The sequence below is a fragment of the Pongo abelii genome, chromosome 8 (genome assembly GCF_028885655.2).
Source record: "Pongo abelii isolate AG06213 chromosome 8, NHGRI_mPonAbe1-v2.0_pri, whole genome shotgun sequence".
Classification (NCBI taxonomy): domain Eukaryota; kingdom Metazoa; phylum Chordata; class Mammalia; order Primates; family Hominidae; genus Pongo; species Pongo abelii.
The window spans coordinates 80,666,400-80,694,152 of NC_071993.2; the positions used below are offsets into that span (position 1 = coordinate 80,666,400).

Consider the following 27,753-nt stretch of genomic DNA (forward strand, 5'->3'; position numbering starts at 1 on the left):
ATACCCTGTACTTCAACTGTACATTGAATTAGACTCAAAAAAAGATCTAATTTAATAACAATATAAAAAACATTCCAAATAGGGAAATGGTTCCCATTTATTAAGCACTGGCCAGAAGTAGATTCTTCAACTCATATTTTCATGGTGTTTGGAAATGATGGCCAACTCTTAATTTTATCTTTCAAAAGAGAATTCCAATTAAAATATTACACAGTAGGGCAGAGTGTTGTCTATGGAATTGTACAAGGCTGTAAAAGCACTACTGTGTTACTGTAAGTATATTAATAATACAATAAAGAAAACAATAGGCAAAAGTACATTATTTGACAGTAATTTCATGTTACTGAATATAGCAATAAAAAATTTGGGAGTTGGGCACTGTGGCTCATGCCTATAATCCCAGTACTTTGAGAGGCTGAAGTAGGTGGATAACCTGAGGCCAGGAGTCCAAGACCAACCTGGGCAACATAGTAAGACTCTGTCTCTATAAAAAATAATTAAAAAAAAAATTAGCTGGGCATGGTGGTGCACGGCTATAGTCCCAGCTACTCAGAAGGCTGAGGTGGGAGGATCGCTTGAGCTCATGAGGTCCAGGCTACAGTGAACTATGATGGTGCCACTGCACTCCAGCTTGGGTGATAACAGCAAGACTCTGTCTCAAAAAAAAAAAAAAAAAAAAAAAAAAAAATTATGGGTTGTATTTCAGGTTTAGGGGCTTTTTTCATTTCTTTATTTCTAGTGATTAGTATTTCATTTTATAAAAGTATTAGTCGGCCGGGCACAGTGGCTCACGCCTGTAATCCCAGCACTTTGGGAGGCCAAGGCGGGTGGATCACGAGGTCAGGAGATCGAGACCATCCTGGCTAACACGGTGAAACCCCATCTCTACTAAAAATACAAAAAAATTAGCTGGGCGTGGTGGCGGGCGCCTGTAGTCCCAGCTACTCGGGAGGCTGAGGCAGGAGAATGGCGTGAACCCGGGAGGCGGAGCTTCCAGTGAGCCAAGATCGTGCCACTGCACTCCGGCCTGGGTGACAGAGCAAGACTCCGTCTCAAAAAAAAAAAAAAAAAAGATTAGTCTATGACTTATTCGAAAAACAAAAGTGGTCCTGTACCACAGGCAGCTTGAGAAGCACTGTTAACAGACATGCTGGCATCTAGAAACTAATGTATTCCAGCACTATAAAACAATACACAAAGTATTTACTCCAACTTATATTAGAATATGAACCTTCAAACCATGTATAAAATGAATTTAAATTACCAGGACTTAATATGGTTCCATCTCTTAAGATTAATTTCACCAATCCTAGGTCCAAGGACAGAAAAATTTCAGAGCCCACTTATGTAACTTATTTACCTCTGCCAGATGTATTCCACCATTTTGACTTAAATTAATATATACTTCACTTCAGAAGTTAGTTCTATATACAAGAGAAAAAAATGACTGTAAAAGTTTAATAAAATGAGTTAGTTATAAAAGTTTCAGAGTCTGTCCCTTCCTCCCACCCCCCAAAAACCCTGAAAATATAAAGAATCATGATCTAATCTCTGTTCATTTGACCAACTGGATGACAAGACTATCATCTAAGATTCCTTACAAAGAACCACAGCTATATATCCCAAAGAATCAAACGCAGGTGCTCAAACAAATCCTTGTATGTGAATGTTTGTAGCAGTACTATTCATAATAGCCAAAAGACAGAACAATTCATATGTCTGTCAACAGATGAATGGATAAGGAAAATGTCATATATCCATACAGTAGAATGTTACTCAGCCATAAAAAGGAATGTAAAACATTCGAAATAAAATACATACTAAGATATGTATGAACCTTAAAAACACTATGCTGAGTGAAAGGAGCCAGACACAAAAGGTCACATATTATATGATCCTATTTATATGAAATATCCAGGATAGGTAAATACATACAAACAGCAGGTTGGTAGTTGTCAGCGACTTGGGCACAGGGTTTTATTTGGGGTGACGAAAATATTTTGGAACTAGGAAGAGTTGTATTATATTGTATTATATATATGTATAATATTGTGAATGCATCAAATGCCTCTGAAATGGTTAATTTTATGTTATGTGAATGTCACCTCAATTTAAAAAAAAGAGCCATAGTTATTGATGTGCTGTTATCTCAGTATTGACTGCTTATCCTGTTGATTAACACCACCAATACAATATGCTTTTGCTATTCTCTAAAAATTCACTCCATCACATATACTAAACTATATCAGGATTTATAGGTGGGGAAGGCCATTTACTATTACACAGTATGAATAAAATGGGAAATGAGGAGAACTTCAGAAATCATAAAAAATAAATGTTAGTGACAGAAAAAGAAAATTAGGGAATAGGGAAGAGGAAACTAAAAACAAAGAAATACTGAGGACTCATAGCAAATCAAAGCAAAATAATTACAAATGGAGTCTGATTCAAGAAGGAAAAAAGACTGTAGTTGTCAGTGGTGATGGAGTATCTGCATATTTATATAGATTAGAAAGTGATGAAACACCTACAGAAGAGGAAAAAAGCTTTGGGGCCAGAGAGATATTCTCAATGTACCTATAAATTTGTAAGGCAAAAAGCCCCACAACTCCCCTCCCCACATCAAACAAACAAAAGTTCTCCAACCCCTTATTACACTGGAATTTATAGACTAAATCAAGACCTATTCAATTACTCATCTTGGGAACCATACACTTATTTTTATTGAAACTCCACTTTGGGGTTATCTTCAAAGATTTTAAAAAAGATTAGTTTTGTTACTTCACATTCATAACACCTTTTAACCCAAAACACTACTCCAGCCATTTCTAAGAGAATAGCAGTTTTTCAGTGTGTATCATTAAAATATTAAACTCAGATTAATCACTCATAAAACTATACTTACATATTCCTTCACGTTTTTTGTTTTCACAGCTTTGTATGAATAATATGCAGGATAAAGCATTCCAAACACCAGCCTAAAAGTAAAAAAAATGAGAATACTGTTCAAACACAACGTTTTAAACAGCTCATAAAAATGTAACCTAATAAACAAGTAACTGTAAATTTGTGTGTAAATTAAATCCGCTCAGAAAAAGTAAAAATATATTTTTAATAAAAAGATAATTTAGCCAGGCGCGGTGGCTCATGCCTGTAATCCCAGCACTTTGGGAGGTCGAGGCAGGTGGATCACGAGGTCAGGAGATCAAGACCATCCAGGCTAACACAGTGAAACCCCATCTCTACTAAAAATACAAAAAAATTAGCCGGGCGTGGCAGGTGTGCCTGAAGTCCCAGCTGCTGGGGAGGCTGAGGCAGGAGAATGGCGTGAACCCGGGGGACAGAGCTTGCAGTGAGCCGAGATCGTGCCACTGCACTCCAGCCTGGGTGACAGAGCAAGACTCTATCTCAAAAAAAAAAAAAAAAAAGATGATTTAAATATTTAGATAGCAGTTTCATGAAAATAAAAACTTTATTTTTTGAAAAAATTGACTTCTAAAACTTTTTATCTCATTGCAAAAAATATTCTGTGATTCCTTGAACAACATTTAGAAAATGTAGGAAATCACCAAGAATAAAATAAAAATTGCTCCAACCATACCAGTCGACATAATCACAGGCAACATCTTATTGCACACAAATCCCACTATTTATCCACGTGTAGTATACCTAAGACATAAACATACACATACACAATTTGTGGTAATGAAAACTTGGTCCTTCACTCCACTAGTTAGAAGCACTGGGTTCTAATTGTGACAGAGGTGTAAGGCAATTCTTGATACATTAACTATAATATGCATTAAAATAACTTTCTTTAAGCATTTATAAATTGACTTTAAATCACGAATAGGACTTAATTTAATGCCATTTGTAAAGATCACCAAATCCCAGGTCCAAGAGATATGTACAAATGAATAATGAAAAGATAGACACAGAAATCTCACGACACAGTATACACAGTTTACAATGGATGTTTTCACATAATATGGCATACAAGTTTTTGTCCTCAAATGTTATCCTACAGTATTTTTATTTATTGATTGACCAATTGATTGAGACGGAGTGTTGCTCTGCCACCCAGGCCGGAGTGTAGTGGTGCGATCTCAGCTCACTGCAGCCTCTGCCTCCTGGGGACAAGCGATTCTCCTGCCTCAGGCTCCTGAGTAGCTGGGATTACAGGTGTGTGCCACTATGCCCAGCTAATTTTTTTTGTATTTTTAGTAGAGACAGGGTTCACCATGTTGGCCAGGCTGGTCTCAAACTCCTTACCTCAAATGATCCACCTGACTTGGCCTCCCAAAGTGCTGGGATTATAGGCATGAGCCACCACGCCCTGCCAGTATTATTCTCAATGTCTGCATTGCATCACACATTGACGTTCCTTTACTTTATGTAAACAATTCCATGCTTACAATCTTTTGATTAATTTCTGAGGTTTTACTATTCTACACAACACTGTGAAAAACTTTGTCATCACCGATGTTCACTTCTTGGTTGTGATGTTGCTGCTTCAAGGGGTACACATATTTTTACCTATTACCAAAATGCCCTCCAGAAAGGCTGATCCATTTTACATTCCTTTACATTGCCGATCATAGGTATCATCGTTAGGAAAAAAAAAAAAATTGCAAGCTAAACAGGAGAAAAACAATAACCTTATAGCTATTTTAATGTGCATTTCTTTTTTTTTTTTCTGAGACAGGGTCTCGCCGTCGCCCAGACTAGAGTGCAGTGGTGTGACATCGGCTCACTGCAGCCTCCGTCTCCCAGGTTCAAGCAATTCTCATGCCTCAGCCTCCCGAGTAGCTGGGATTACAGGCATGTGCTACCATGTCTCGCCAATTTTTGTATTTTTAGTAGAGACGGGGTTTCGCCATGTTGCCCAGGCTGGTCTCGAACTCCTGACCTCAAGCAATCTGCCTGCCTTAGCCTCCCAAAGTGCTGGGATTACAGGCACAAGCCACAGCATCCGGCCTAATGTGTGTTTCTGAATACCAGTAAATTTGAAATTTTTTCAAGTGCTTACTAGCCTTTTGATGAGTATACGATAACTTTTTGTCTATTTGTTTTCTGTTGTTTTAAATGGCCATTTTTTGAGAATATTTTACAGAAAAGTTGGAAAGATAGTACAGATAGTTCCCATATACTCCATACCCAGTTTCCCCTATTATTAACATCTTATATTGGCATGGTACACTCATTACAATTAATGTACCAGAGCTGATTTTTGTTTATGAATTAAACTTTATACTTTATTTAGGTTTCCTTAGTTTTTACCTAGTCTCCTTTCTCTGTTCTAGGATAGCACATTACACTCAGCTGCTCTCTTAGCTTTTTTGGCTGTAAATTTCTCAGACTTTGTTTTTTATCACCTTGACAGTTTTCAGGAGTGCTGGTCAAGTATGTTGTACGATACTTCTCTATTCACTCTAATCATGATTAGAGTGAGATATGGGTTTTCGGGAGGAAAACCACAGAGGTCAAATGCAATTCTTATCACATTATATCAAGGACACAGTCTATCAACATGACTTATCACTGCTGTTAATCTTGACCACCATGCTGAAGTAGGGCTTTGTCAGATTTTGCTGTTACTCTTTTTTGTCCACTTTTTAGTACTATATCATTTGGAAAGAAGTCACCATGCACAGCCCATGCTTGAGTGGGGAGTTATTCTCTACAAATAACAAATCATCCCTTTGTTCAGTGTATCCATGCTGTATACATTACCTGCCCTGTAGTCGCTTATTCTTAGCAGCTGTTTTGGTTATCAGATTAAAAAAACATAGTATATATAGGCTTTGGTGCTAACCATGGTTTCAGGCATCCACCAGGAATCTTGGAACATATTCTCCTCTGATAAAGGGGGACTACTGTATCTCCTGCCCCATTCCTAGAATCAGCTATTTCTCCAAGGAGCCCCAGTTCCTTTTACTGGAGAACAGTATTTGAAACCAAGATCTGGGAGCTAAGTGTGCTCATTGCTACTGGAATGTTGTTGATTCTAGGTCCTTCTTTGTCTATTTTATATGTTAATCAGTATTTTCGTAGGTTATTATCTTTTGTTTTAATTTACAAATTTTGCAGAAACGCATGCATATTGTATTAGTTTGCTAGGGCTACCCTGACAAAATACCACAGACTGGGTGGCTTCAACTACAGAGATTTGCTTTCTCACAGTCCTGGAGGCTAGAAGCCCAAGATCAAAACGCTGGCAGATTTGGTTTCTTCTGAGGCCTCTTTCCTTGGCTTGTAGCCTTCTAGCTGTGTCCTCACATAATTGCCCCTCAGTTTGTGTGTGTGGCCTAATCTCTTCTTAGAAGGAAGCCAATCATACTGGATTAAGGCCCTCTCTAAAGACCGTACTTGAACTTAATCACACCTTTAAATAACTTAACTCCAAACGTAGTCACATTCTGATGCGCAGGGGTTAGGACTTCAATATATGAAGTTTGGGGAGACAGAATTCAGCCCATAACACATATATATTTGTGAACCGTTAGAGTAAATAAGTGTTTGCATTTACATAAGTCTTTCTTACACTGGAGCAAATATTTACATCTCTCCATATTTTTAGTTCATTTATAGTTAGTTTGTTTACCAATTGATTGACTGATTGCTGCAGAGGGCAGTACATGCCTGGTGGCTTCCTTATCCATCGGTTTGGGGCTTATGTCAACAAGTCACAGGAAGAACACCAAGTCTTCTCTTGCTGGGGATTTTATACTTATCAACTAGAAGCCACATCATTAACAATCTCTGCCTTAAGGCCGGGCACAGTGGCTCATGCCTGTAATCCTAGCACCTTGGGAGGCTGAGGGGGATGGATTACCTGAGGTCAGGAGTTCGAGATCAGCTTGGCCAACGTGGGGAAACCCTGTCTCTACTAAAAATACAAAAATTAGCAGGCGTGGTGATGTGTGCCTGTAATCCCAGCTACCCAGGAGGCTGAGGTAGGAGAATCGCTGGAACCTGGGAGGTGGAGCCTGCAGTGAGCCGAGATCGTGCCACTGGCACTCCAGCCTGGGCGACAGAGTAAGACTCCGTCTCTAAAAAAAAAAATCTCTGCCTTATTTAACAATATTACCCATGAAAGCGACTTCACTAAACTGCCAACCCCCAGGCTCTGGATACAGGATTTTCAGCTGTGCCACAAAGCTTGGGGCTTTTCAATTTAACTTAGCACCTCCACCACTCCTCCACCACACAGGAGCTTTTCAGTTTAGAGACATCTAAGGAAACAACTAACAAGAGTGTAAACAAGAACACAATTCCCAGATCTGCTGTGTGTTCATCCACACTGCTGACACTAGATATAATCCCAAAGTTATGTTTTACATATTCAAGCTAATTATTTTAATTCACTTTGTATTTCCCTTTAGAACTTGGATACAATCAAAGTATTATCTTCTGTATTCCCATACAATCTAGTACCATCAGATTTACATTCAATGTGGGATTCTTCACTTCTTTCACTGGATGGGGCTTTGATACCTCCTTCCCCCAGTACAACATTCTTCCCATCTGTAACCTACTCCTGGTGGTTCTACCTTGGTGAGAGTACATGCATCCATTCTCTTGTTTTATTTTTCAACTCGTGGCCAATAATACATCTGGGCTCATGCCATCTCATCGGACTTACTGAATAGTTTCCCAACACATTCCTCTGTGTCCACTGTCAGATCAGTTTTTCTAATATACCTGCAGCACTGCCTCACTTAAAGACTTCACTAGTGGGCCTCCTCACCCCTTGCTGCCTAGCCCCTCTGGGGGTGGCATCAGAACATAACTTGAAAAGCACTGCCTTATATAAACCATCTGGTCCAACATGGTTTCCTCAATATGCCTCTTGTATTTCTACTTCAATCCAGGAGCGTCTGCTTCATGCCTGGATTGCCTCCCTCCCTATCTTTCTTCCTCTTCTTTCTTCCCATTCTTTATTTTCTTCCTTAATTAAAACACATATTTTTCTTCAAGATCTACCCTTCCTCAATAAACTTCTAAATTATCGCTATTTTGCATTTTAGAAGAATTTGTCAGGACTAGTCATTTTCCATTTAACATATTCTTTTTAGATTGCTTGACATATTTCTTAAATGTATGTAACTGGCTTCCAAAGCAGATCATTTTCTCTCACATAGGAAGGATTTGGTGCTAGTTGATACTATACATATATGTGCTTTGCCTTTATTTTTTAACTTCTGTATTAAAGAGAGTAAGTCAAACAAATAAACAGAATACCCTTAACACTTCTTTCTTGTAAGAGTAGAAAGTAGAAAACAATAATCATGTCATCTGGAACATGGGTAAGATTGAATGTCTTAGTGAATAGTGGGACCATTTTTAAGGACTGCTACTACTAATATAATTTATTACTGCTCCAATGTGAATATTACTGAGAATTTATTATTAATAACTGTAATATTTTCTAGGGTTTTGAGGGGCTTGTTTTCTTTAACACTGGGGTCTACTGTAGATGTCTGCAGCCTGGGAGGTTGGGCATAAAGCCAAAGCATGAGCACAGTGTGTAAAATCAAATAAAGTATATTTTACAGGGCCACCTACAAGATAAATGGAGGGCTTATAAAGGGAATATTTGCTACAAGTAAAATTCACTTATATTGAATATTGTTTCAGTTATAGAGACAAGAAGAAATAATTACTCCTTTCCTCTTTGCCTCATTTCCGTCTAAAGAGGGGGAATTTTGTCAAAATAAGATACTGTTCACCCCCACTAATGTAAAGTTGACTTTCGAAATGTACGAACGCTGGCTATGTTGAAAAATCTGCACTATTTTAAAAGATGAAAAATAAAACCACTTATGGGAATGCAGTAGTGGGAGATGGTCCTCATATCATTTTCAGATACGGAAAATACTTAAAACAGCTGTTTTCTAGACAGATATTCAGACACAATCCTTAACCAAGCAAGTCTGATATACATCTCTCAAATGCTTTAAGAAACCATTAAAAAGTATAAATAATGGTTTAATAACAAAACTGGTCAAGAGTTAATTTACATTTAAACAGGTTACAAAGCACTAATATCAAGGATTTTATCTGTTTTTAATCTGTTCTTGTCATTCTTTTTAAAAAGTATTATGAAAAACAAAAATATGTAGAAATAGAATAGTATGAATATAATAAATCTCCATATACCTATTACCTAGTTTTAAGAATTATTAACAGTGAGCCCCTCTTTTCCAGATTTTTCTATATTTTTAAGAATCATTACATGTAAACATAATTAACATATTTTAAAAACAATATTTTATAACATCATTAGAAGATAGTTTAAAACATAATTAACATCTTAGAGCATATAGAGATTTTTATCCTTCTGTTTCACTCAATGCTACATTATCAGCATTTTCTTATGTCTTTAAATATTCTTTAAAAATATTATTTAACAACTACGTGGTATAGTATTCCCTTATATGAATGAAAATCATTCAAATCCTTTCCTACCTGTTTTCTATTTTAACTAATGCTATGAACAATCTTTCTACGATTATTAACAACAGCAATTATTTATTGACATTTCATAAGAGCCACAATGTTAAGCACTTTACTTATATCACTTGATTTTCACAATAACAACTAGAGATGGGTGTTATTTTAAAACCAATTTTACAGATGCAAAGACTGAGGCTTAAAAAGGTAAGAAACTAACCCAAGGTCATATAATTTGTAAGTCTGTCGGCTGCATTCAAAGCCAGGCACTCTCACTCCAGAACTCACACTTAAAATCTCTACTTCCTAATGATATTTTCCTAGAAGTGAAATAACTGGGTCAATTTTGAAGGTCCTCTGCCAACGTGCTCTTTAGAAGGTTAACACCTATACATATTCTTACCAAGAATGTATGAAAATATCCATTTCAGGACTATTTTAAAAAATAAGAAAAAAGTCAACAGATGAATTAAGTAAAGTAAAAGAGTAGCTAACAGACATTATTTTCAAAAAATGAATTGTATTTCTAAGGTAATAAGGTATGGATTAGAACAATTATGCAGTGTATACATCACTACTAAAATGGAGAAAAATCCATAAATATCATAGTTAGTAGTGTTAATAATTAATTTCTGAACTAGCTATATTTTCCCCTGAAATTTTCTTTAGATTACAAATTCCCTCTCTAATATGACAAAATAATTTAAGTTGTAGCTTGTTAAAAATAAATATAACAAATAATTTATTGCTGATAATCTACATATTACTTAAATGTAACATGACCACACTTACACAAGAATTAGTGGGCCAAATTCTCCTTATTTCATGGCTTTCAGAATCATGCTTCTAAACAACAACAACAAAAATGTAATTACAGTGTACTATTAGACTAAGGGACTAAAAATAATGAGACTAGAGGTAAACTAAAATAGAATAGCTAATATTAAACAAACAAAATAAACTAGAGGATCAAAAATTGGAATGATGGAAGACATGTCCCAAGCTCATTAGAATGAATTAGTCACAATTCACACACACACACACACTATATACACTCTCAAAAATCAATACAAAATACAACACTCCAGCCTCTTTTTTAAAACTATTTTTTATTTTTTTTTGAGACAGAGTCTTGCTCTGTCACCCAGGCTGGAACGTAGTGGCATGATCTTGGCTCACTGCAACCTCTGCCTCCTGGGTTCAAGCGCCACCATGCCTGGCTAATTTTTGTATTTTTTTTGTAGAGAGGGGGGTCTTGCCATGTTGGCCAGGCTGGGCTCGAACTCCTGGCCTCAAGCAATCTGTCTGCCTTGGCCTCCCAAAGTGCTGGGATTGCAGGTGTGAACCACTGTGCCTGGCCTCCAGCCTCTTATCGAAGAGTATAAACTCCATTAGTAATCCAGTTTATACTAGAGATGCCATCTAAAACCAATGAAATTTACATAAGATGTGAAGTAAGGATGGCAAAGATGCAGAGGTAACTGTGCTACTCCTCATTCTTGTGATCAAGTCAGAGATTGCTAGGCATTACCTACATTTGTTTCTGCTGACCCTGGTCTCAGAATCCTTGTCAACACAGCACCATAACCTCACGCTAACCAAGGACAGGAGCTAGGTAAACCTATCTGTCATCTTTTGCCAACATTGTTGTAAATCTTTATTCCTCTAGGTGATGTTATTATAACTTGATTACTAGGTTATATTCCTAAACTATTACACCTGTCTCCTTTGGGGGAAAGTCATACTACATTCTTGATTTTTTTGAAGTATATTATAATAATCTGCTCTATAAAATCCATAAGAAGTAGAGAAATATGGCACTATTTTATTAGTCAGTATCCCTATATATGAAATTTCATGTGAGAGATTTACTCTGAAATTCAGTACAATGCAATGCTTAGCTTTCTTTGAGAAATTGATGCCTTCCTTCCATCTGAAAAGAATTATATTATTCCTTGCTTCCCTCCACGGGTTGCCAGGAAACTCAGAATCAAATCTGTTGTTCTACTGTATCAACACTTGTGGTCCTCAGAATTGGCATATTTTTATTTGTACTCACCAGATTTTTATTTTCTTTGATTGCTATTTTCTAGTCTCAATTCTCTTATTTTTCTTTATAATTTAACATGTCAATTTGGAAAAAAAATTCTCAAATCATTTGAAAGAACATAACAGAGCATAAATAGTTAAAATGTAGTAGTCAGTGCAATTAAGCACAAAATGCAGCTCTAAGGTGCCAGGCAAACCAAGAAAAGACTGGTCCCCAACCCTGCAACACCTCAAAATCACCCGGAGAGCTTCTTTTTTGTTGTTCATAAATTTAACATAGGTAATTAATTTAAATAGAATAAGGAAGAAAACGCTAAGCAAAAACCTCCCATTTTGAAACAGTGGCATTTCCCAAAGATAAGCATGGAAACAGTTTATTTGGTATCCAAACAGTAAAATAAGTTATACATATAAAATTTATTAAAGACAAAGGTAAATAGTCAAAAACTCATTCTTTTCTAATTATATTTATTCCTAATTATTTTACATTTTACTATGCTCTTCAAGTTATATACATCTATTCTATCTGTATGGTGGAAATACTAGAAATACTAAGCGTGCTGTGTGCACTTCTTTCCAGCTCCACATTCAGTGAGGTCACGCTGGGAGCTTGAACTAGGCTATTGTAGGGAGTACTTTACATCACAGAAATTAGCAAATTGTATGAATCAGTCCTCTTTCCCTCAGTTGTCAAGCATTACCGGCACACCACTGCCTACATGGGTTTTAGCCAAGGGAAACTATAGTATGTTTTTATTGGGAGGACAATGGAACACTATACATAGTGAGAATTCACAGAATTTAGTGAAATCAAAAAGGCAGCCCATTATAACAACCAAGTTTTCTGGCTTGACCCTGGGATCAAAAAACAAGCAAACAGAAAACAAAACAAAACAAAACAAAAATCCCACGAATTTTAAAAATCGTTTAATGCAAAATTAAGAGAGAGGGCAAATTTTTCTGTCATTTAAAATAGTTCACTCCAATTCTGTTTGAGTATTAGCTCTCTAATATTAATATAGACTGTAGTGAATTTAAAAAATAGAATCATAGGCCAGGCATGGTGGCTCACACCTGTAATCCCAGCACTTTGGGAGGCCAAGGTGGGCGGATCATTTGAGGTCAGGAGTTTGAGACCAGCCTGACCAACATGGTGAAACCCCGTCTCTACTAAAGATACAAAAAAAAAAAAAATTAGTCAGGCATGGTGGCCCGCGCCTGTAGCAGGAGAATCGCTTAAACCTGGGAAGCGGAGGTTGCAGTGAGCTCTGTTGCAATGGGTGACACAGCGAGACTCTGTCTCAAATAAATAAATAAATAAATAATAAAATAAAATCAGAATCTTAATCTCAATGAGGAATCCCAGAAATAGTTTATAAGAATGGTTTTCTGGTTTTTTTTCAAGGTAGTATTTTTCCCCCCAGAGGAAATGTTTCTTATGAACTTCATAAATAAAGAGATAAACGCAGTTAACAGGTTCCTAAGACAACTTATTTTCATTGATTGTAGAATCCTCTGACGAATTTTAAACCCTTGAGAATTATTTGAAAAGCACCCCTTACAAATGGTTCAGTAGCTCCCAAACCTGTCTATGTAAAAGAATCAACTGGGAAGGAGGATTTTTGGCAGTAGGGCTCAAGGATCTGAATTTCTAAATTCTGCATCTTCAACAAACCAATGTGTGACAATATTACGCTTACTTTGGTGTTGGATTAAAACTGATTATGATTAAGCAATATGTTGTCAGTACAGTACGTTGGTTAACTGGATTTTTTAAAGTAATGTGAAAGTCGTTATAGGTTATCTTGACTTTTGCCACGCTCTATCCTTCACTTAGATGCAAAAATAAATGTAAGACATCATGATAAAAGAAGACAGAGTTACAAAGAGTAAACTGAATGATTACAAGTAGTGCAAAGTCTACTGATAACCAAGGTACCTGTGTATATTCTTCCTGTGATAAACCTCCTACATGAGTTTTTCTGCCACGGCAGCCATCAGGTAGCAAAGGTCATGCATGATCACTGCCAAAATAATATGCAATTTTTGTCTTACACAAATTTTAAGAAAAATACATTTGTTGCTAAAAATCTCTGTCAGTAGAGAATTCCCATTTAGTAAAACAATGGTTACGTGACTAAACCTTAAAGAAAAATATGAAAATTCCATACAAGGAGAAAGAGTCAAACCCATGGGGAAAAAAACAACAACAGCCCCAAATCCTGACTGAATTCTATAACCAAAGGTCCATGTTTAAAACCATGAAGGAGAGAAAAAGACAGTGGAAATTCCTTTGAAAGACTTTATGTTTTTCATAATACTCATCAAAAGCTATGAAACTTAGAATTTTCATGTTAGAGCTAAACTTAGCTAAATTGGAGCTACACTTCTAATTTTACTCCAGAGCCTATAATTTCTATTCTAAAAGGAAAGGTAAAGATGAAACTAGAGGGGAAAAAAAAATCAAGCTACAGCAACTCAGATTCAAACTTCCTCATCTCCTCACTCTCTCCCCACTAGCCACGCCCCACTACAACCACAAGGGCCTACGATGTGGTAGACCCCAACAAAAAAATGTTTAGAAGAATGCTGAAGTTGGAACAGAGTACACTGTAGAATCAAGGGCTACAAACCCTTGAAGCACTCCAGTAACTCAGCATCCTGTGAAGAGTACCACAGAATGGCTCATAGGGCTGAAAGAAGACAATGGTCCCTACAATCTACAGCAGCTCCACAGTTTTCCAGTTGCAATTTTTCCATCCTGATTGTCATTACACATAGAAAATTCATAGGCGAGGTAGGTGCTATTGTTCTAGTTCTACAGATGATAAAAGTAAGGCTCAGAGAGATTAATGATCTTATGAATTAAGCACCTAGCAAGTGTTAAAGCCAAAACATAGAACTTCTAATTTGAAGACCTGTGCTCTTTCCTCTATACCAAAAAACTCTCCCCCAAAGAAAATCTGTATTTCATACAATGTATAGCTTATAGCAGATCCCCAATATTAACAGTTCAATGATGTCAATATTCCGAAGTTCTCTAAACAATTGTAACTCCACAGGTATACTAGTGTCATATAAAAAAAGATATCTGAGACCCATTTTCTGATTGTATACTAAGTCTACATAAAGGAATATCCATGTCTTTAATCAACAATCATCACACCCTTTAATTCCTATCAAATGATTACTCATCATCTGACCAACTCCTGATTCCTGAGTAACTCTTGACTCAGAGTTGTTGTTTACTTTATTTAGCCCCTTAAGCACAGGATGTGTAAAACTCGAACTTACCATTAGCCCCACTGACTTACAGATAACGTGAAAGTTCAATTGCAATCTAAGGTTGTTTTTTTTTTTGAGACAGAGTCTCGCTCTGTCACCCAGGCTGGAGTGCAGTGGCGTGATCTCCACTCACTGCAAGCTCCGCCTCCCGGGTTCACGCCATTCTCCTGCCTCAGCCTCCGCCTCCCAAGTAGCTGGGACTACAGGCGCCCGCCATCACGCCCGGCTAATTTTTTGTATTTTTAGTAGAGACGGGGTTTCACCGTGTTAGCCAGGATGGTCTCGATCTCCTGACCTCGTGATCCACCCGCCTCGGCCTCCCAAAGTGCTGGGATTACAAATGGGCGTGAGCCACCGCCCCCGGCCAATCTAAGGTTTTTTAAAAAAGCTTCTGGTGAAGAAAAAACATGTACAAACAATTGCGAAAACGTTGCAAAAAATTTCCTCTCTTGAAATACATCTGTCTCTACAAATTAAAGGAGGATGAGTAAGGAAAGCCATAAACACAAATTCTACCCTATTCTGTGCAATTCATTCAGTATCACATGACCACAAAGTGAACTTCTCTAAACTGAACTCAGATATAAAATTCTGGCCAAGCCCTCCTATAGAACATTCATACCTAATGTACAGTCTAAGCTACAGTTACCTACAGGCACTTCACCAATGAGCACGAAAACGCTTCACTAGGTGAATTTAATATTTTGCTTTCAAACAATCTTTTAAGTCTCCGTTAAACAATAACAGGTATCACTGACGGCATACTACATGTCAAGGGGCTGTGTTTTTCTATCACTCGGATACATCAGTGAACTTGCTATCGCTTTTTAATTAAAATTAAATTTGTGATGATTTGGAAACCAAAACATTCTATTTTCATATTTCTTAAACCATTTCCTTCATTCCATTTATTCAAATCACTCTAATACCTCCAGCATCTCCAACACAGTAATTTTTTCCCATGCCACTCCCTGTAGCTAGAACAATCTCGCTCTTCATGTTGTGAGCTCTCCCTCCTCTCAGAGCCACACTGCCTGTTTACTGTCTTTCATTAATGAGGGTTTAAAAAAAGGTTTGGTCTTCTTATTTTGTAAAGTAAGTGAACAATAACAGAAATTACATTACAGAAGCAACAACCAGAATATAAAAATTAAGTCATTGTAAAAGCATTTGTGAGTATTCTCCATGTTCTCTTGAGATGGTCAACTGACAAAGAGAATGTCTAAGTACCTTCTTAGAACAAGAAAATCAGAGAGGTGGGAACTTTATTTCTATCTGGGACAACCTGGCAGAAAAAGAAACAAACATGTGCCACAAGAACTACACTACCACCTAATTTAATTCTGACATCAGTAATTACAGCACAAAACCAGCAGACTGGCTGCTTGGCACTAGCAAGCCCCCTGTGTCTAATGAAATGTCACTCAAAGGCAGTCTGGGATGATCCTACTTGAGAAATGGTATAATCTCCACCAATCCTAACTTTACTACTTTTTTCCTCTCTAAAGAAACATATACAAGTGATTAAAGGGCAGTCCATCTATCAACTGAAAAGAAGGGGTGTTAAAATTCCTCATCATGAGGGCACTGTTCTGCTAGGCAAAAAAAAGAGAAATGACAATAAGATGCAATGCTATTTGATTGGCTTCTGTATTAAAAACAATAACCACGTAGTTACATAAGGCACTACTTGGGCAACTTGGGTATTTTGGATATGAACTACTTTAGGTATTAATAGTTCATCAATGTTATATTTCTTTCTTTCTTTTTTTTTTTTTGAGATGGAGTCTTGCTCTGTGGTCCAGGCTGGAGTGCAGGGTCAAAATCTGAGCTCACTGCAGGCTCCGCCTCCTGAGTTCATGCCATTCTCCTGCTTCAGCCTCCTGAGTAGCTGGAACTATAGGCATGTGCCACCACACTCAGCTAATTTTTTTTTTTTTTTTTTTTTTTTTGTATTTTTAGTACAGACAGGGTTTCACCGTGTTAGCCAGGATGGTCTCGATCTCCTGACCTCATGATCCACCCGCCTCGGCCTCCCAAAGTGCTGGGATTACAGGCGTGAGCCACTGCGCCCGGCCCCAATATTGTATTTCTTAAGTGATATTTGTCTTGTGACTATATAAGATAATGCCTTATTTAGGAGATATAATAATTAAGACAGAAATGCCATAATGTTGGCCACTTACTCTTTTAAAATAAAATTTTAATTTTAGAACAGTTTTGCAGAAAAAGTGTGAAGATAGTACAGATAGTTCCCATAAACTCCACAACCAATTTCTCTTATTCTTAAAATTTTACATTGGTATGATACATTTGCCACAATTAAGAAACTAATAATAATATATCATTATTAATTGAAGTCCATACTTTATTCAAATTTGCCTGGTTTTTCCTAAGGTCTCGTTTCTTTTCCAGGATCCCATCTGGGATCCCATCCATTTACCATATCATGTTTACTCATCATGTTTCCCTAGGCTCCTCACAAAGTTTCTCAAGCCTGAGTTTTGATAGCCTTGATAGTTTTGAGGAGTGCTACTTAAGTATTTTTTAGAATGTCCCTCAATTAGGGACATTTGTCTGAAATTTTTCTCAAGATTAGACTCAGGACATGGGTTTTTGGGAAGAATATCACAAAGATGACGTGGCTGAGGTAGTATATGTTAGGTAAAGTTACTGGCGCCCCTCCCCAGATTTACAAACCACGTTTTTTTGGCAGAAAGTCACTATGTACAGCCTTAAGGAGTGGGGAGTGATGCTCCATTTCCTTGAGGGCAGAGTATCTACATAAATTATATGGATTCTTCTACAGGAGAGATTTACCTATTCTCCTGTATTCATTTATTAATATGAGTATGGACTCATGATATTTATTTTATGCTTTGGGTGGTATAATCCAACACTACTTTATTTTGCTGCTTAAATTGTTCCAGATCTCCTTGGGTCATTGGGATCTTTCTCAATGTCCTGTGTCCCTACGACATACCTACATTGTTTTTATTTTGTTTGAGCACTTTCTTTACTTTCTGGCACTACAAGATGCTGCAGGCTCATCATGTATATTTCCTGCCCATTCCTAGAATCAACATGTCTCTAAGGAGCGTTTATTCCTTTTATTGGAAAATGGTATTTGAAACCAAGATCTGGACACTAGCTATTCTTGTACTACTGGAGTGTTGTTGATTCTAGTGTTAGTTTTATATGTTAATTGTCTGTTTTATATGTTAATTGTTATTTTTATAGGTTATTGTTACCTTTTGATTTTATGCATTTTGCTGAAGTGTATATATTGTATATCTGTGAACCCTTGTATTAAATAACTTTGCATTAAGACTTTCCTACATTGAAAGCAAGCAAATACCTGTATCTCTATATATTTTTTAGTTCATTTATAGCTTATTTATTTTCTTTAGATGGAGAGGATAGAAGATACTAGCTGAGGTCCTTACCCCTGACATCCTTATCCTTCCTTAACCTGGAGCTCTAGGTTTATGGCTTATTGGGCCCAAGGAGGAATACCAACTCTTCCTCTGTTGGGGATTCCATCCTTACCAAATCTCTGCCATCCTTAACAATACTACCCTGTGAATGCTACCTTACCAGAAGTGTCAACTCCTAGACTCTGGATATGGGATTTTTGGCTGTGCCACAGTACTTGCGACTTTTCAGTTTAACTTATCCCCACCCCTACCTAGACTCAGAAATTTAGAGACTTCTAAGAAAATTAACCTTAAGAACTGAGTTGTAAATAAGAATTCCCAGGTCTGCTGTGTGTTCATCCACACTGCCGACACTAGATATAATCCCATAGTAAGCCATCTAGTTATATTTGATATATTCAAGCTAATTATTGTAATTCCCTTTGTAATTCCCTTTAGAACTTGGATACAATCAAAGTATTAACTTCCATATTCCCAACCTAGTACCATCAGATTTACATCCAACATGAGATTCTTCACTTCTATCACTGGATGGGGCTTTGATACCTCCTTCCTGTGGTATAATATTTCTCCCATCTGTAACCCAGTCCTGGTGGTTCTCCCTTGGTGAGAATACATGCATCCATCCTCTTGTTTTATTTTCAAACTCGTGGCCAATAACACATTTGGGCTCATGCCATCTCATCGGATTTACTGAACAGTTTCCCAACACATTCCTCTGTGTCCACTGTCAGATCAATCTTTCTAATACACCTGCAGCACTGCCTCACTTAAAGACTTCACTAGCGGGCCTCCTCACCCCTTGCTGGCCAGCCTCTGTGGGAGTGCATCAGAACATAATTTGAAAAGCACTGCCCTATATAAACCATCTGTTCCAGCATGGTTTCCTCGATATGCCTCTTGTATTTCTACTTCAATCCTGGGTTATGATTCTTAGCTGGAATGCCTCCTTCCCTCCTCATCTTTCCTCTTCCCCACACGGATCATTCTAGCTTCCTCTCCTTTCTTATCTGTACCCTAACATTCCAACAATGAGAAATATTTACTTAACTGTTCAATTCCAGTAAACATATATGGTGGTTTCAGAATTGCTAACCATACACATTCATGGTATACAACTTTATCAACTACAGTAGTATCATGTACGAGTCTTTTTGAGTTCAGTCTTACTGATTCCAATCATTTCCAGTTACTTACATCAGCAGCTTTTCTTTCTATTCCCTTTGACAATATCACCCAAACTGGAGTACAGTGGTGTCATCATAGCTTATTGCAGCCTCAAAATCTGGGCTCAAGGGATCCTCCTGCCTCAGCCTCCTGAGCAACTAGGATGACAGGCGAGGGCCATCATGGCTAGCTAACTTTCAAATTTTTTGTAAAGATGGGGTCTCACTATGTTGTCCAGGCTGGTCTCCAACTCCTGGGCTCAAGTCATCCACCAGCCTTGGCCTCTGAAAGTGTCGGGATTACAGGCGTGAGCCACCACACCTGGCTGTTCTTTCTTTATCTCTCTCCCCACTCCACACCCCTGCCTTCTATGGAATAAATGAGACATAGTTCTTTATTTCTTTGGTTTCTAGCTTTATGCTATTAGACTACCTACACTGGGTCAGTCCTTGGTGTTGCTTTTTGCCCAACATGCCCCATGAGAACGTGAAAACCAAAATGTCAAGGTTATCAGGTTTCAGGAAATGTCCTTAGGTGAAAGGTGGCTTTAGCTGTTTACCTTTCTTGGCCTTTGGCCTCTGAGTAAGCTGTACTTTTTAATAAACTCAATGGTGCATTAAAAAAAAAAAAAACAAACAAACAAACTCAAAAGTCACTTATTTTGACTTTTACAAGAGATCACCATCAAACATTTCCAATTCTGAGAACTTACATGTTAACAACGGTATATTCTTTATACAATATTCATTGGTTCTAAAGTTTTTGGTTGATCATGTTATCAAGTAGTATTTGATTATCATTTTGTTTATACAAAAATGCATGGTCTGAATGGTCCCTGACTGGTGCATTGAAAAAGCATAATTAAATAAATATTTTAGCTAGCATTTTTTTTTCAATGGGAGGGCCCATCGCAGTTACATTTTTGTTCATTTTGCTGAAAATAAAAACCTAAAACCTGGTCTTTAAATTTTCAGCAGATTTGTTCTAAAAAAGGACAATCAGAAATATCCATAAAAGAAAATCAGTTTCTCATTAGGCACTTCTGGGAATAGAGGAAATAAAACAGAGGTATAGGAGTTCCCTATACTGGATGTGAATTATGTAAATTAAGCACCTAAACTACTGCTTATGCAGGGGAGTGTCTAATGTTCTTTGATGCTTATGGTAAAAAAGCTTTTCTTTAAATGGTAATTACATGTTCAAGAATAGATTTTTTTTTCTTTAAATGTACCATCATTCAATTTTTAGGCCAAATTTGAACAATCTCAATTTCTATTCAATTCTAAAGATTTAATAGCACAAAATAAAAACTCAGGCAGCTCTAATTCTTTCCCCAAAGATATATAAAGAGAATGGAAATGTGGTTCAGCATTACATAATGTTGCCACCCACTCCAGAAACAGAAATGAGTGCCTAGCAACAGTAAAGGGTCATCTCAGGAGAGTGCTGATTGCTCATTGGAGCATTCTAAACACAGATGCTTTTCTATCCTTATCACTTCCAGTCCCCGCTGAACACAGGCTGGTTACCTTGGATTCCAGTGCCATCTCATGAAAATCTTCTTCTTATGACAATCAATAAGTGACACTCAGGGCAGCCTCTACCTTTAGGTTACATCCTTGGGAAAAAAGTCAAAATAGATTTTGAAACATTAGAAGAAAATAGGCATTCTTTGTACAGAATTGTCTCGGTGTTCTTCTTCCCTGGTGATATTTCTTTTAAAATATGAATTGTTAGTTTTTGTAGTGGTATTTTTATGACCTCATTCTCCATTCCACAGGTTTTAGCTGCAAGGCTGAGGCATCCAACTCTTAATAAAGAGGTTATGCATGAGCGTGAGTGTGCCCAATATTATCTGATGCAAATGGTAGAAGAGCTTTTCTTAAAATAGTAATCTCATCTTCAAGAATACATTTTTATTCTCTTTAAATGTACAACCATTCACATTTTAGGCTAAATTTGAACAATCTTGATTCCTATGCAATTCTAAAGGTGTGATGGTACAAATAAGGGCCCAGGAATCTCTAGTTCTTTCCCCAAAGATATAAAAAGAGGATAGAAATGTGGTCCAGCATTACATAATGTTGCCACCACTCCAGGAAAAGAAGTGAGAGCACCTTTTCCTATGTTTCTTGGCTATTTGCATGCAACCTACCCCTTTTTTGGTGTGAAGTATCTTGTTCATTTTTCTTTGTATATTTTGAATATGAGCCGTTTCTTGCATTTACATGTGATTTTCTCCCATTTTGGCTTCTTTTTTTACTCTCAATGGTGTCTTTGATGAAGAGAAGTGCTTAATTTTAGTGTTTTCCAATTTGTCATTATCAGCCTTTTCCTTTATGATTAATGCTTTTCTGTATCATGTTTAAGGTTGTTTTTGGTTATCTTAAAGTTGTGAAGAATTGGCCGGGTGTGGTGGCTCATGCCTGTAATCCCAGCACTTTGGGAGGCTGAGGCAGGCAGATCACGAGGTCAGGAGTTTGAGATCAGCCTGGCCAACATGGTGAAACCCCGCCTCTACTAAAAATACAAAAATTAGCTAGGCATGGTGGCGGGCGCCTGTAATTCCAGCTACTTGGGAGGCTGAGGCAGGAGAATTGCTTGAAACTGAGAGGCGGAGGTTGTAGTGAGCTGAGATCGCACCACTGCACTCCAGCCTGGGTGAAAGAGTGAAACTCTGTCTCGAAAAAAAAAAAAAGTCATGAAGAAGTTTCCTATATTATCTTTGAGAAGCTTTATTGTTTTATTTTTATCTGTGATCTGACTGGAATTTATTTTTTGTGTTTGGTCTGAGATAGGTGACTATAATTCTGCAAGTGAAGGATATCCAATTGGCATACAATCATAATTGCGAATAGCAATCTTTCCCCAATGCTGTGTAGTGCTACCTTTGTGATAAGACAAATGACTATGTATGTATGGGTCACTTTCTAGACTCTGTGTTTTTTATTGATCTATGTGTACATCTTTGACCCAATACCATGTTGTTGTAATCACTGTAGCTTTATAATCAATCTTGATATAAGTAACTTATTCCACTACTAATATCTGTACGGCATCCCAGTATTTTGTTCTTTGCTCTTCTACTTCAAGATTGTCTTGACTATTCTTGGCCCTCTGCATTTCCATATACATTTTATAAATAACTTGTCCATTTTCTTCTCTTCTCTAGGTATACTTACTCCCTACTTCATGAACTCATGAGGTTTCTTCACTTTGAATATTCACAGCCAATCTGTCAAACAATCCTATGGGTTCTATCTTTAAAATGAATCTAGCATCTGACCACTGCTACCAGCCTGGTCCAAGTCACCACCCACTACTCACCACTACTCTCTGGTTTATGAATATAGCCTCTTAACTGGTTTCCAAGCTTCCATCTTTGCTTTGATACAGGCTGTTCTCCGTAGTAGAGCTTTTAAAACATAAAATCTGATAATGTTACTTCTCTGCTCAGAACCCTCCAACAGCTTCCCACCTCACTCAGAGTCAGTTCCAGTGTCTTTAACAATGGCCTACACCTCTGGTCACACTACTCTGCTCCAGCCACATTGACCTCCATGTGATGAGTACAGACCTGTCTTAGGGTTTACACCCGGTTGGCTTCCTTCCTGGGACACTCTTCCCCAGAATCTGTGTGGCTAATGCCTTCACCTTTAACTCTGTTCAAATATCCACTTCTCAGAGGCTTTCCCCAACTACCTTATTTAAAATTGCAAGTTACCCCTGAGACTAAATGAAAATTTGATTCCAAACAAAATGTTTTACCTTCAACAGAAATGTAACACCATAAACAAGTTGAGGCTAGGCGCAGTGGCTCACGCCTGTAAGAATCGCTCGAACCCCGGAGGCAGAGGTTGCAGTGAGCCGAGATCGTGCCACTGCACTCCAGCGTGGGCAACAGAGCAAGACTCCATCTCAAAAAAAAAAAAAAAAAAAAAAGTTGGCCGGGTGCAGTGGCTCATGCCTATAATCCCAGCACTTTGGGAGGCCGAGGTGGGCGGATCACGAGGTCAAGAGATCGGAGACCATCCTGGCCAACATGGTGAAACCCTGTCGCTACTAAAAATGCAAAAATTAGCTGGGCATGGTGGTGGGTGCCTGTAGTCCCAGCTATTTGGGAGGCTGAGGCAGAAGAATCACTTGAACTTGGGAGGTAGAGGTTGCAGTGAGCCGAGATCGCACCACTGCACTCCAGCCTGGCAACAGAGCGAGACGCCATAAAAAAAAATAAATAAATAAAAAGAAGTTCAAATGTTCTATAACACTGTAGGATGGCTATAGTTAACAGTAATATACAGTTTCAAATAGGTAGAACTAGAATATTGAATACTCCCAGCACAAAGAAATGGTAAACATTTGAGATGACGGGTATGCTAATTACATTAATCTGTTCACTGTATGTTCTATGTATTAAAACATATATTATGTAAATTTTAAAAATTAAATTTAAAACAAAGAAACAAGTACCCATAATCACCACAAACAATTTAAAAAGCAAAGTTTTTCATTTGCTTCAAATAGCTAATTCTGTCTTCTTTGTATTTATTAAAAAATAAGATAGCCACAGAAATTAATCTAACCACAATAAATACCCCAGAGTTGCAGGTGATAACTTTTTCTGCTGGTCATAGAAATCACTGTTCCTTTGTATTTTTCATTTTTAACATATGAAGAAGAGCTATATAAATCAAATAGTCTTTGCTTTGGTGACATTTAACTAATCCCTAATGCATATACATACGGGGAGAATTGGGTTGTCTTCTCAAAATCTTAACATAGGGTATTTTTTTCCAATAGCAGTTTTACCAAATGTTACTTTAAAAACTTACTACATATTATCCATACTAGAAAATATATGTAATATGTGCAAGTTATGAAGTCTAACAACAAAATGAACACATGCGAACCCAGTATCCAAATTAAGATGAAAGCATTGCCCTAACATCCCATCTGCTTCTGTGTACCTTCCTTATCTAAAGTGCTCTGTTCACCCTTTCCCCAACAACACACTTGCTGTTGTTTAAGCTCATCATTCCTTCTCTAAACCTTTTCTTCCTCTCATGTTTGACACCTCCCACTCAAGGATCCAAGCCAGAAATCTGAAATTCCTTCCTCCTCCTCACACCCAATCGTCAAGTTTTGTCAAATTCTCCCACCTCCCCTAAATCTCTTTCATATCTGTTCCCATGTCCCAAATACTTACTTCAGCCTTAATTCTGACCTTTCTTATTTTTCATGGGAACTGTCTGCCCTCATTCACTTTCCTTACACCCCCTATTAATATCAACCATTACTTAAAATATTTCAACAACCTTTCCTTGCTTTCTCATTAAAGAAAAATCCCCTCATCAGGCTATGCAGGTTAGACCAAATTGATCTAACTCCTCCGACTTCTCCAGTTTTATCTTTTGCATCTCTGTGCTCAATTGATATTGAACTGCTTGATTTCTGAAGAGAGTCATATTATTTTTTTCTGCCTTGGCATATTTTGTTCCCCCTGACTGGGGCCTTTTCACAAGGAAGATAATTTCAAAGATGAAATTGAAAGTTCATTTTCTCTGGGAAAATATCTTTGCTTCCTCTAGGTGAGGAACCCTTTCTCCATGTTCTCATAACATTTTGTACACACTTGAAGTAGCAGTGTGACTTTGGGCAAGTTGTTAACCTTTCTGTGTCTGTTTGCTTTTCTGTAAAAACGTAACAATAATAGTACGCATCTTGCTGTGAACATTAAATGAGTTAAACCATATAATAATGCCAGGCACATGGTACACATTTCGTAAGTATTACTCGTTTTACTGTCATCAGACGATATTATGTTCACTGACTTTCCCATTTGTGGTCTCTGTGTTGAGTATTCCTTTAAAATGGAAACTGTGCCATGCTTAGCTCTGCATCCCCAGGCCTGATACGTAGTAGGTATTCAATAAATATTTGCAGAAAGAATAAAAGAAAAAAATCCCTTTCTTTACTGTGGATAGGAAGGCAGAACTGAATCTTCCGTACACACAATTTACCTAAGTTGAGACTAGAAAATGAAAATGTGACAAAAGAAATGGACAAACTGCTAAATATTCTGACAGTTCTTTGACATTCTTTTATGGTTTTAAAACACAATAGTGAGACCTTGTCTCTCAAAAAAAAAAAAAAAAAAACTTAATGGGGCATGGTGGTGCAAGTCTGTAATCCCAGCTACTCGGCAGTTTGAGTGAGAAGGATGGCTTGAGCCCAGGAGATGGTGGCTGTAGTGAGTCATGACTGTGCCACTGTACTTTAGCCTGGGCAACACAGCGAGACCCCGTGTCAGAAAATAAATAAATAATTCCAAACAATACAAGTTTTCCATGTTATTAAAACATGAGAAAGATTAAAGAAAGCCAATGTAGAACAGAATTTTCATGTGAACACATTTGTGAGAAATAATAAAATGATTATTATTTTAAGCCACTAAGTTATGGGGTGGTTTGTTACACAGTATTAGGTAACTGAAAGCAGCAAGGAACTCCAGGTGGCCTTGGTGGCAGTGAGCACAGACTCCTGAGGTCACAGAAAGCCAGGGGTGAATCATTACTGCTGGATGAATGGCTGGGGAGGAGCACTGGGGTATAATAAAACATAGAGAAACGTGGCAGCAATATGGCATGAGGAATAGCTAGAGGAGAGAACTGCAGGGCTGCAGGATGCTACTCTGATGATACTTGTGGCATCCTGTACCTTCAACGTGCCCAGAGAGACATAGTAAAGAGCTGAGGTCTTACCTAAGTTAGACATGTTAGAATTATTAATCTATTAGACTTACGGTCAAACTGTTAAAGTCACCTTACTTAAGGTCCACAAATTGGCATCTACATGATATTAAGATGTGAAAAAACTCCAAAATATAAAAATTCCAGAAGCTTATTTTTCATCATCTTTCATTTCTTTATAATTCTAATAATGTTCTTACAAAAGGGTTGCGAGTCTGAAATACTGATTAGTGCCTTGCTGTAATGCAAATGGATTGTTTTAAAGGAACAAGGAGTGGTAATATAGTGCTGTATTTGTATAGTTAATACAAAATTTATGTAGATAATACACTTCTCTGTAGATAATATAGTTCTTTGTATCATAAGGATATAAAGGATATTTATACAGAATATCACACTTGTGCCTTTCAGCAATGTCTGTGAGTTAATCAAGAACAGATGTGTCCTCATTTTAGAGCTGCAGTAAAGTCATACAACTACTTAGAATTAGTGATGTTGGGCGGGTGTGGTGGCTCACGCCTGTAATCCCAGCACTTTGGGAGACAGAGGCGGGTGGATCACCTGAGGTCAGGAGTTCGAGACCAACTGGCCAACATGGCAGAACCCTGTCTCTACTAGCCAGGCATGGTGTGCATGCCTGTAATCCCAGCTACTGGTTGGGCTGAGGCAGGAGGATCGCTTGAACCTCGGAGGTGGAGGTTGCAGTGAGCTGAAATCATGCCACTGCACCCCAGCCTGGGCAAGAGTGAGACTGTCTCAAAAACAAAAACAAAAACAAAAACAAAAAGAAGTAGTGATGTCACTTATACCAACTCTAATTAGGATAATGAATTAGGATAATGATGTGTTTGGCATTTTATGAAGCTCTAAATTCTGGAAACTAGAAGTAATATGACATAGAAATATTAGTAAGTTTTACCTTATGCATAAAAATGGAAAAATGTGAATTCTAAAAGTTGTTATAATTTCATAAAAACAATTTCAAAGTTGGCTGGAAGAAGGAATTTAATATTGCTTTTATCCCATTGCTACGGGCAGGGCCACTTTAACTGGAAAAAAGAAATATCACTTATCCTTTGTTGAGATATCTTAGTATCAGATTTTGAAGAATTTAAACTGCATGTAAAATGCTACTGGTTGACCTTTAAATAACAAACTAAGTACTCAGTTCTTTCGTTAATATAACTGGAGAGTTTATTAACCTTTAAAAAAAAAACTTCTCTGGATAGAATAAGTATGTTAGAACAAAGGTCATCAATTTCTGTTCAGCGAATCGTATACTGGTAGATGGTTATACTTCTGTAGCTAATAAACACTGCTTATTTGGGTTTAAATGCTACCACTTTGTTTTTGTCCTAATATAGAATAGATGGAAACTTTATTCTTTTGTACTGTCTCATTTTCATCTGATTATTTAAGAAAAATGAATTCTACCTAGTAAGCAAATTCTAGGGTTCTATGGAAAATCTAGAATTATATGAACCATCTGAAAAGAGTCAATCACACCCCTCTCCTCCTAAAAATAACTTTTAAAGGTTAAGGTCATATGGTTAGACACATGCTAATATTTCAGCTTGTTTTGTACACATACGCCATTCTACGGCCAGCAC

At 37.4% G+C, this 27,753-nt stretch overlaps 1 protein-coding gene across 1 annotated transcript in view; it reads right to left on the reverse strand.

The window, feature by feature from the left end:
- Positions 1 to 27,753, reverse strand: part of REEP3 (receptor accessory protein 3) — a 104,452-nt gene that overhangs the window by 56,304 nt on the left and 20,395 nt on the right. The window contains exon 2 of the mRNA XM_024253244.3: positions 2,906 to 2,978. Within this exon, the coding sequence (XP_024109012.1) occupies positions 2,906 to 2,978 (73 nt within the window). The remainder of the gene's footprint in view (positions 1 to 2,905; positions 2,979 to 27,753) is intronic.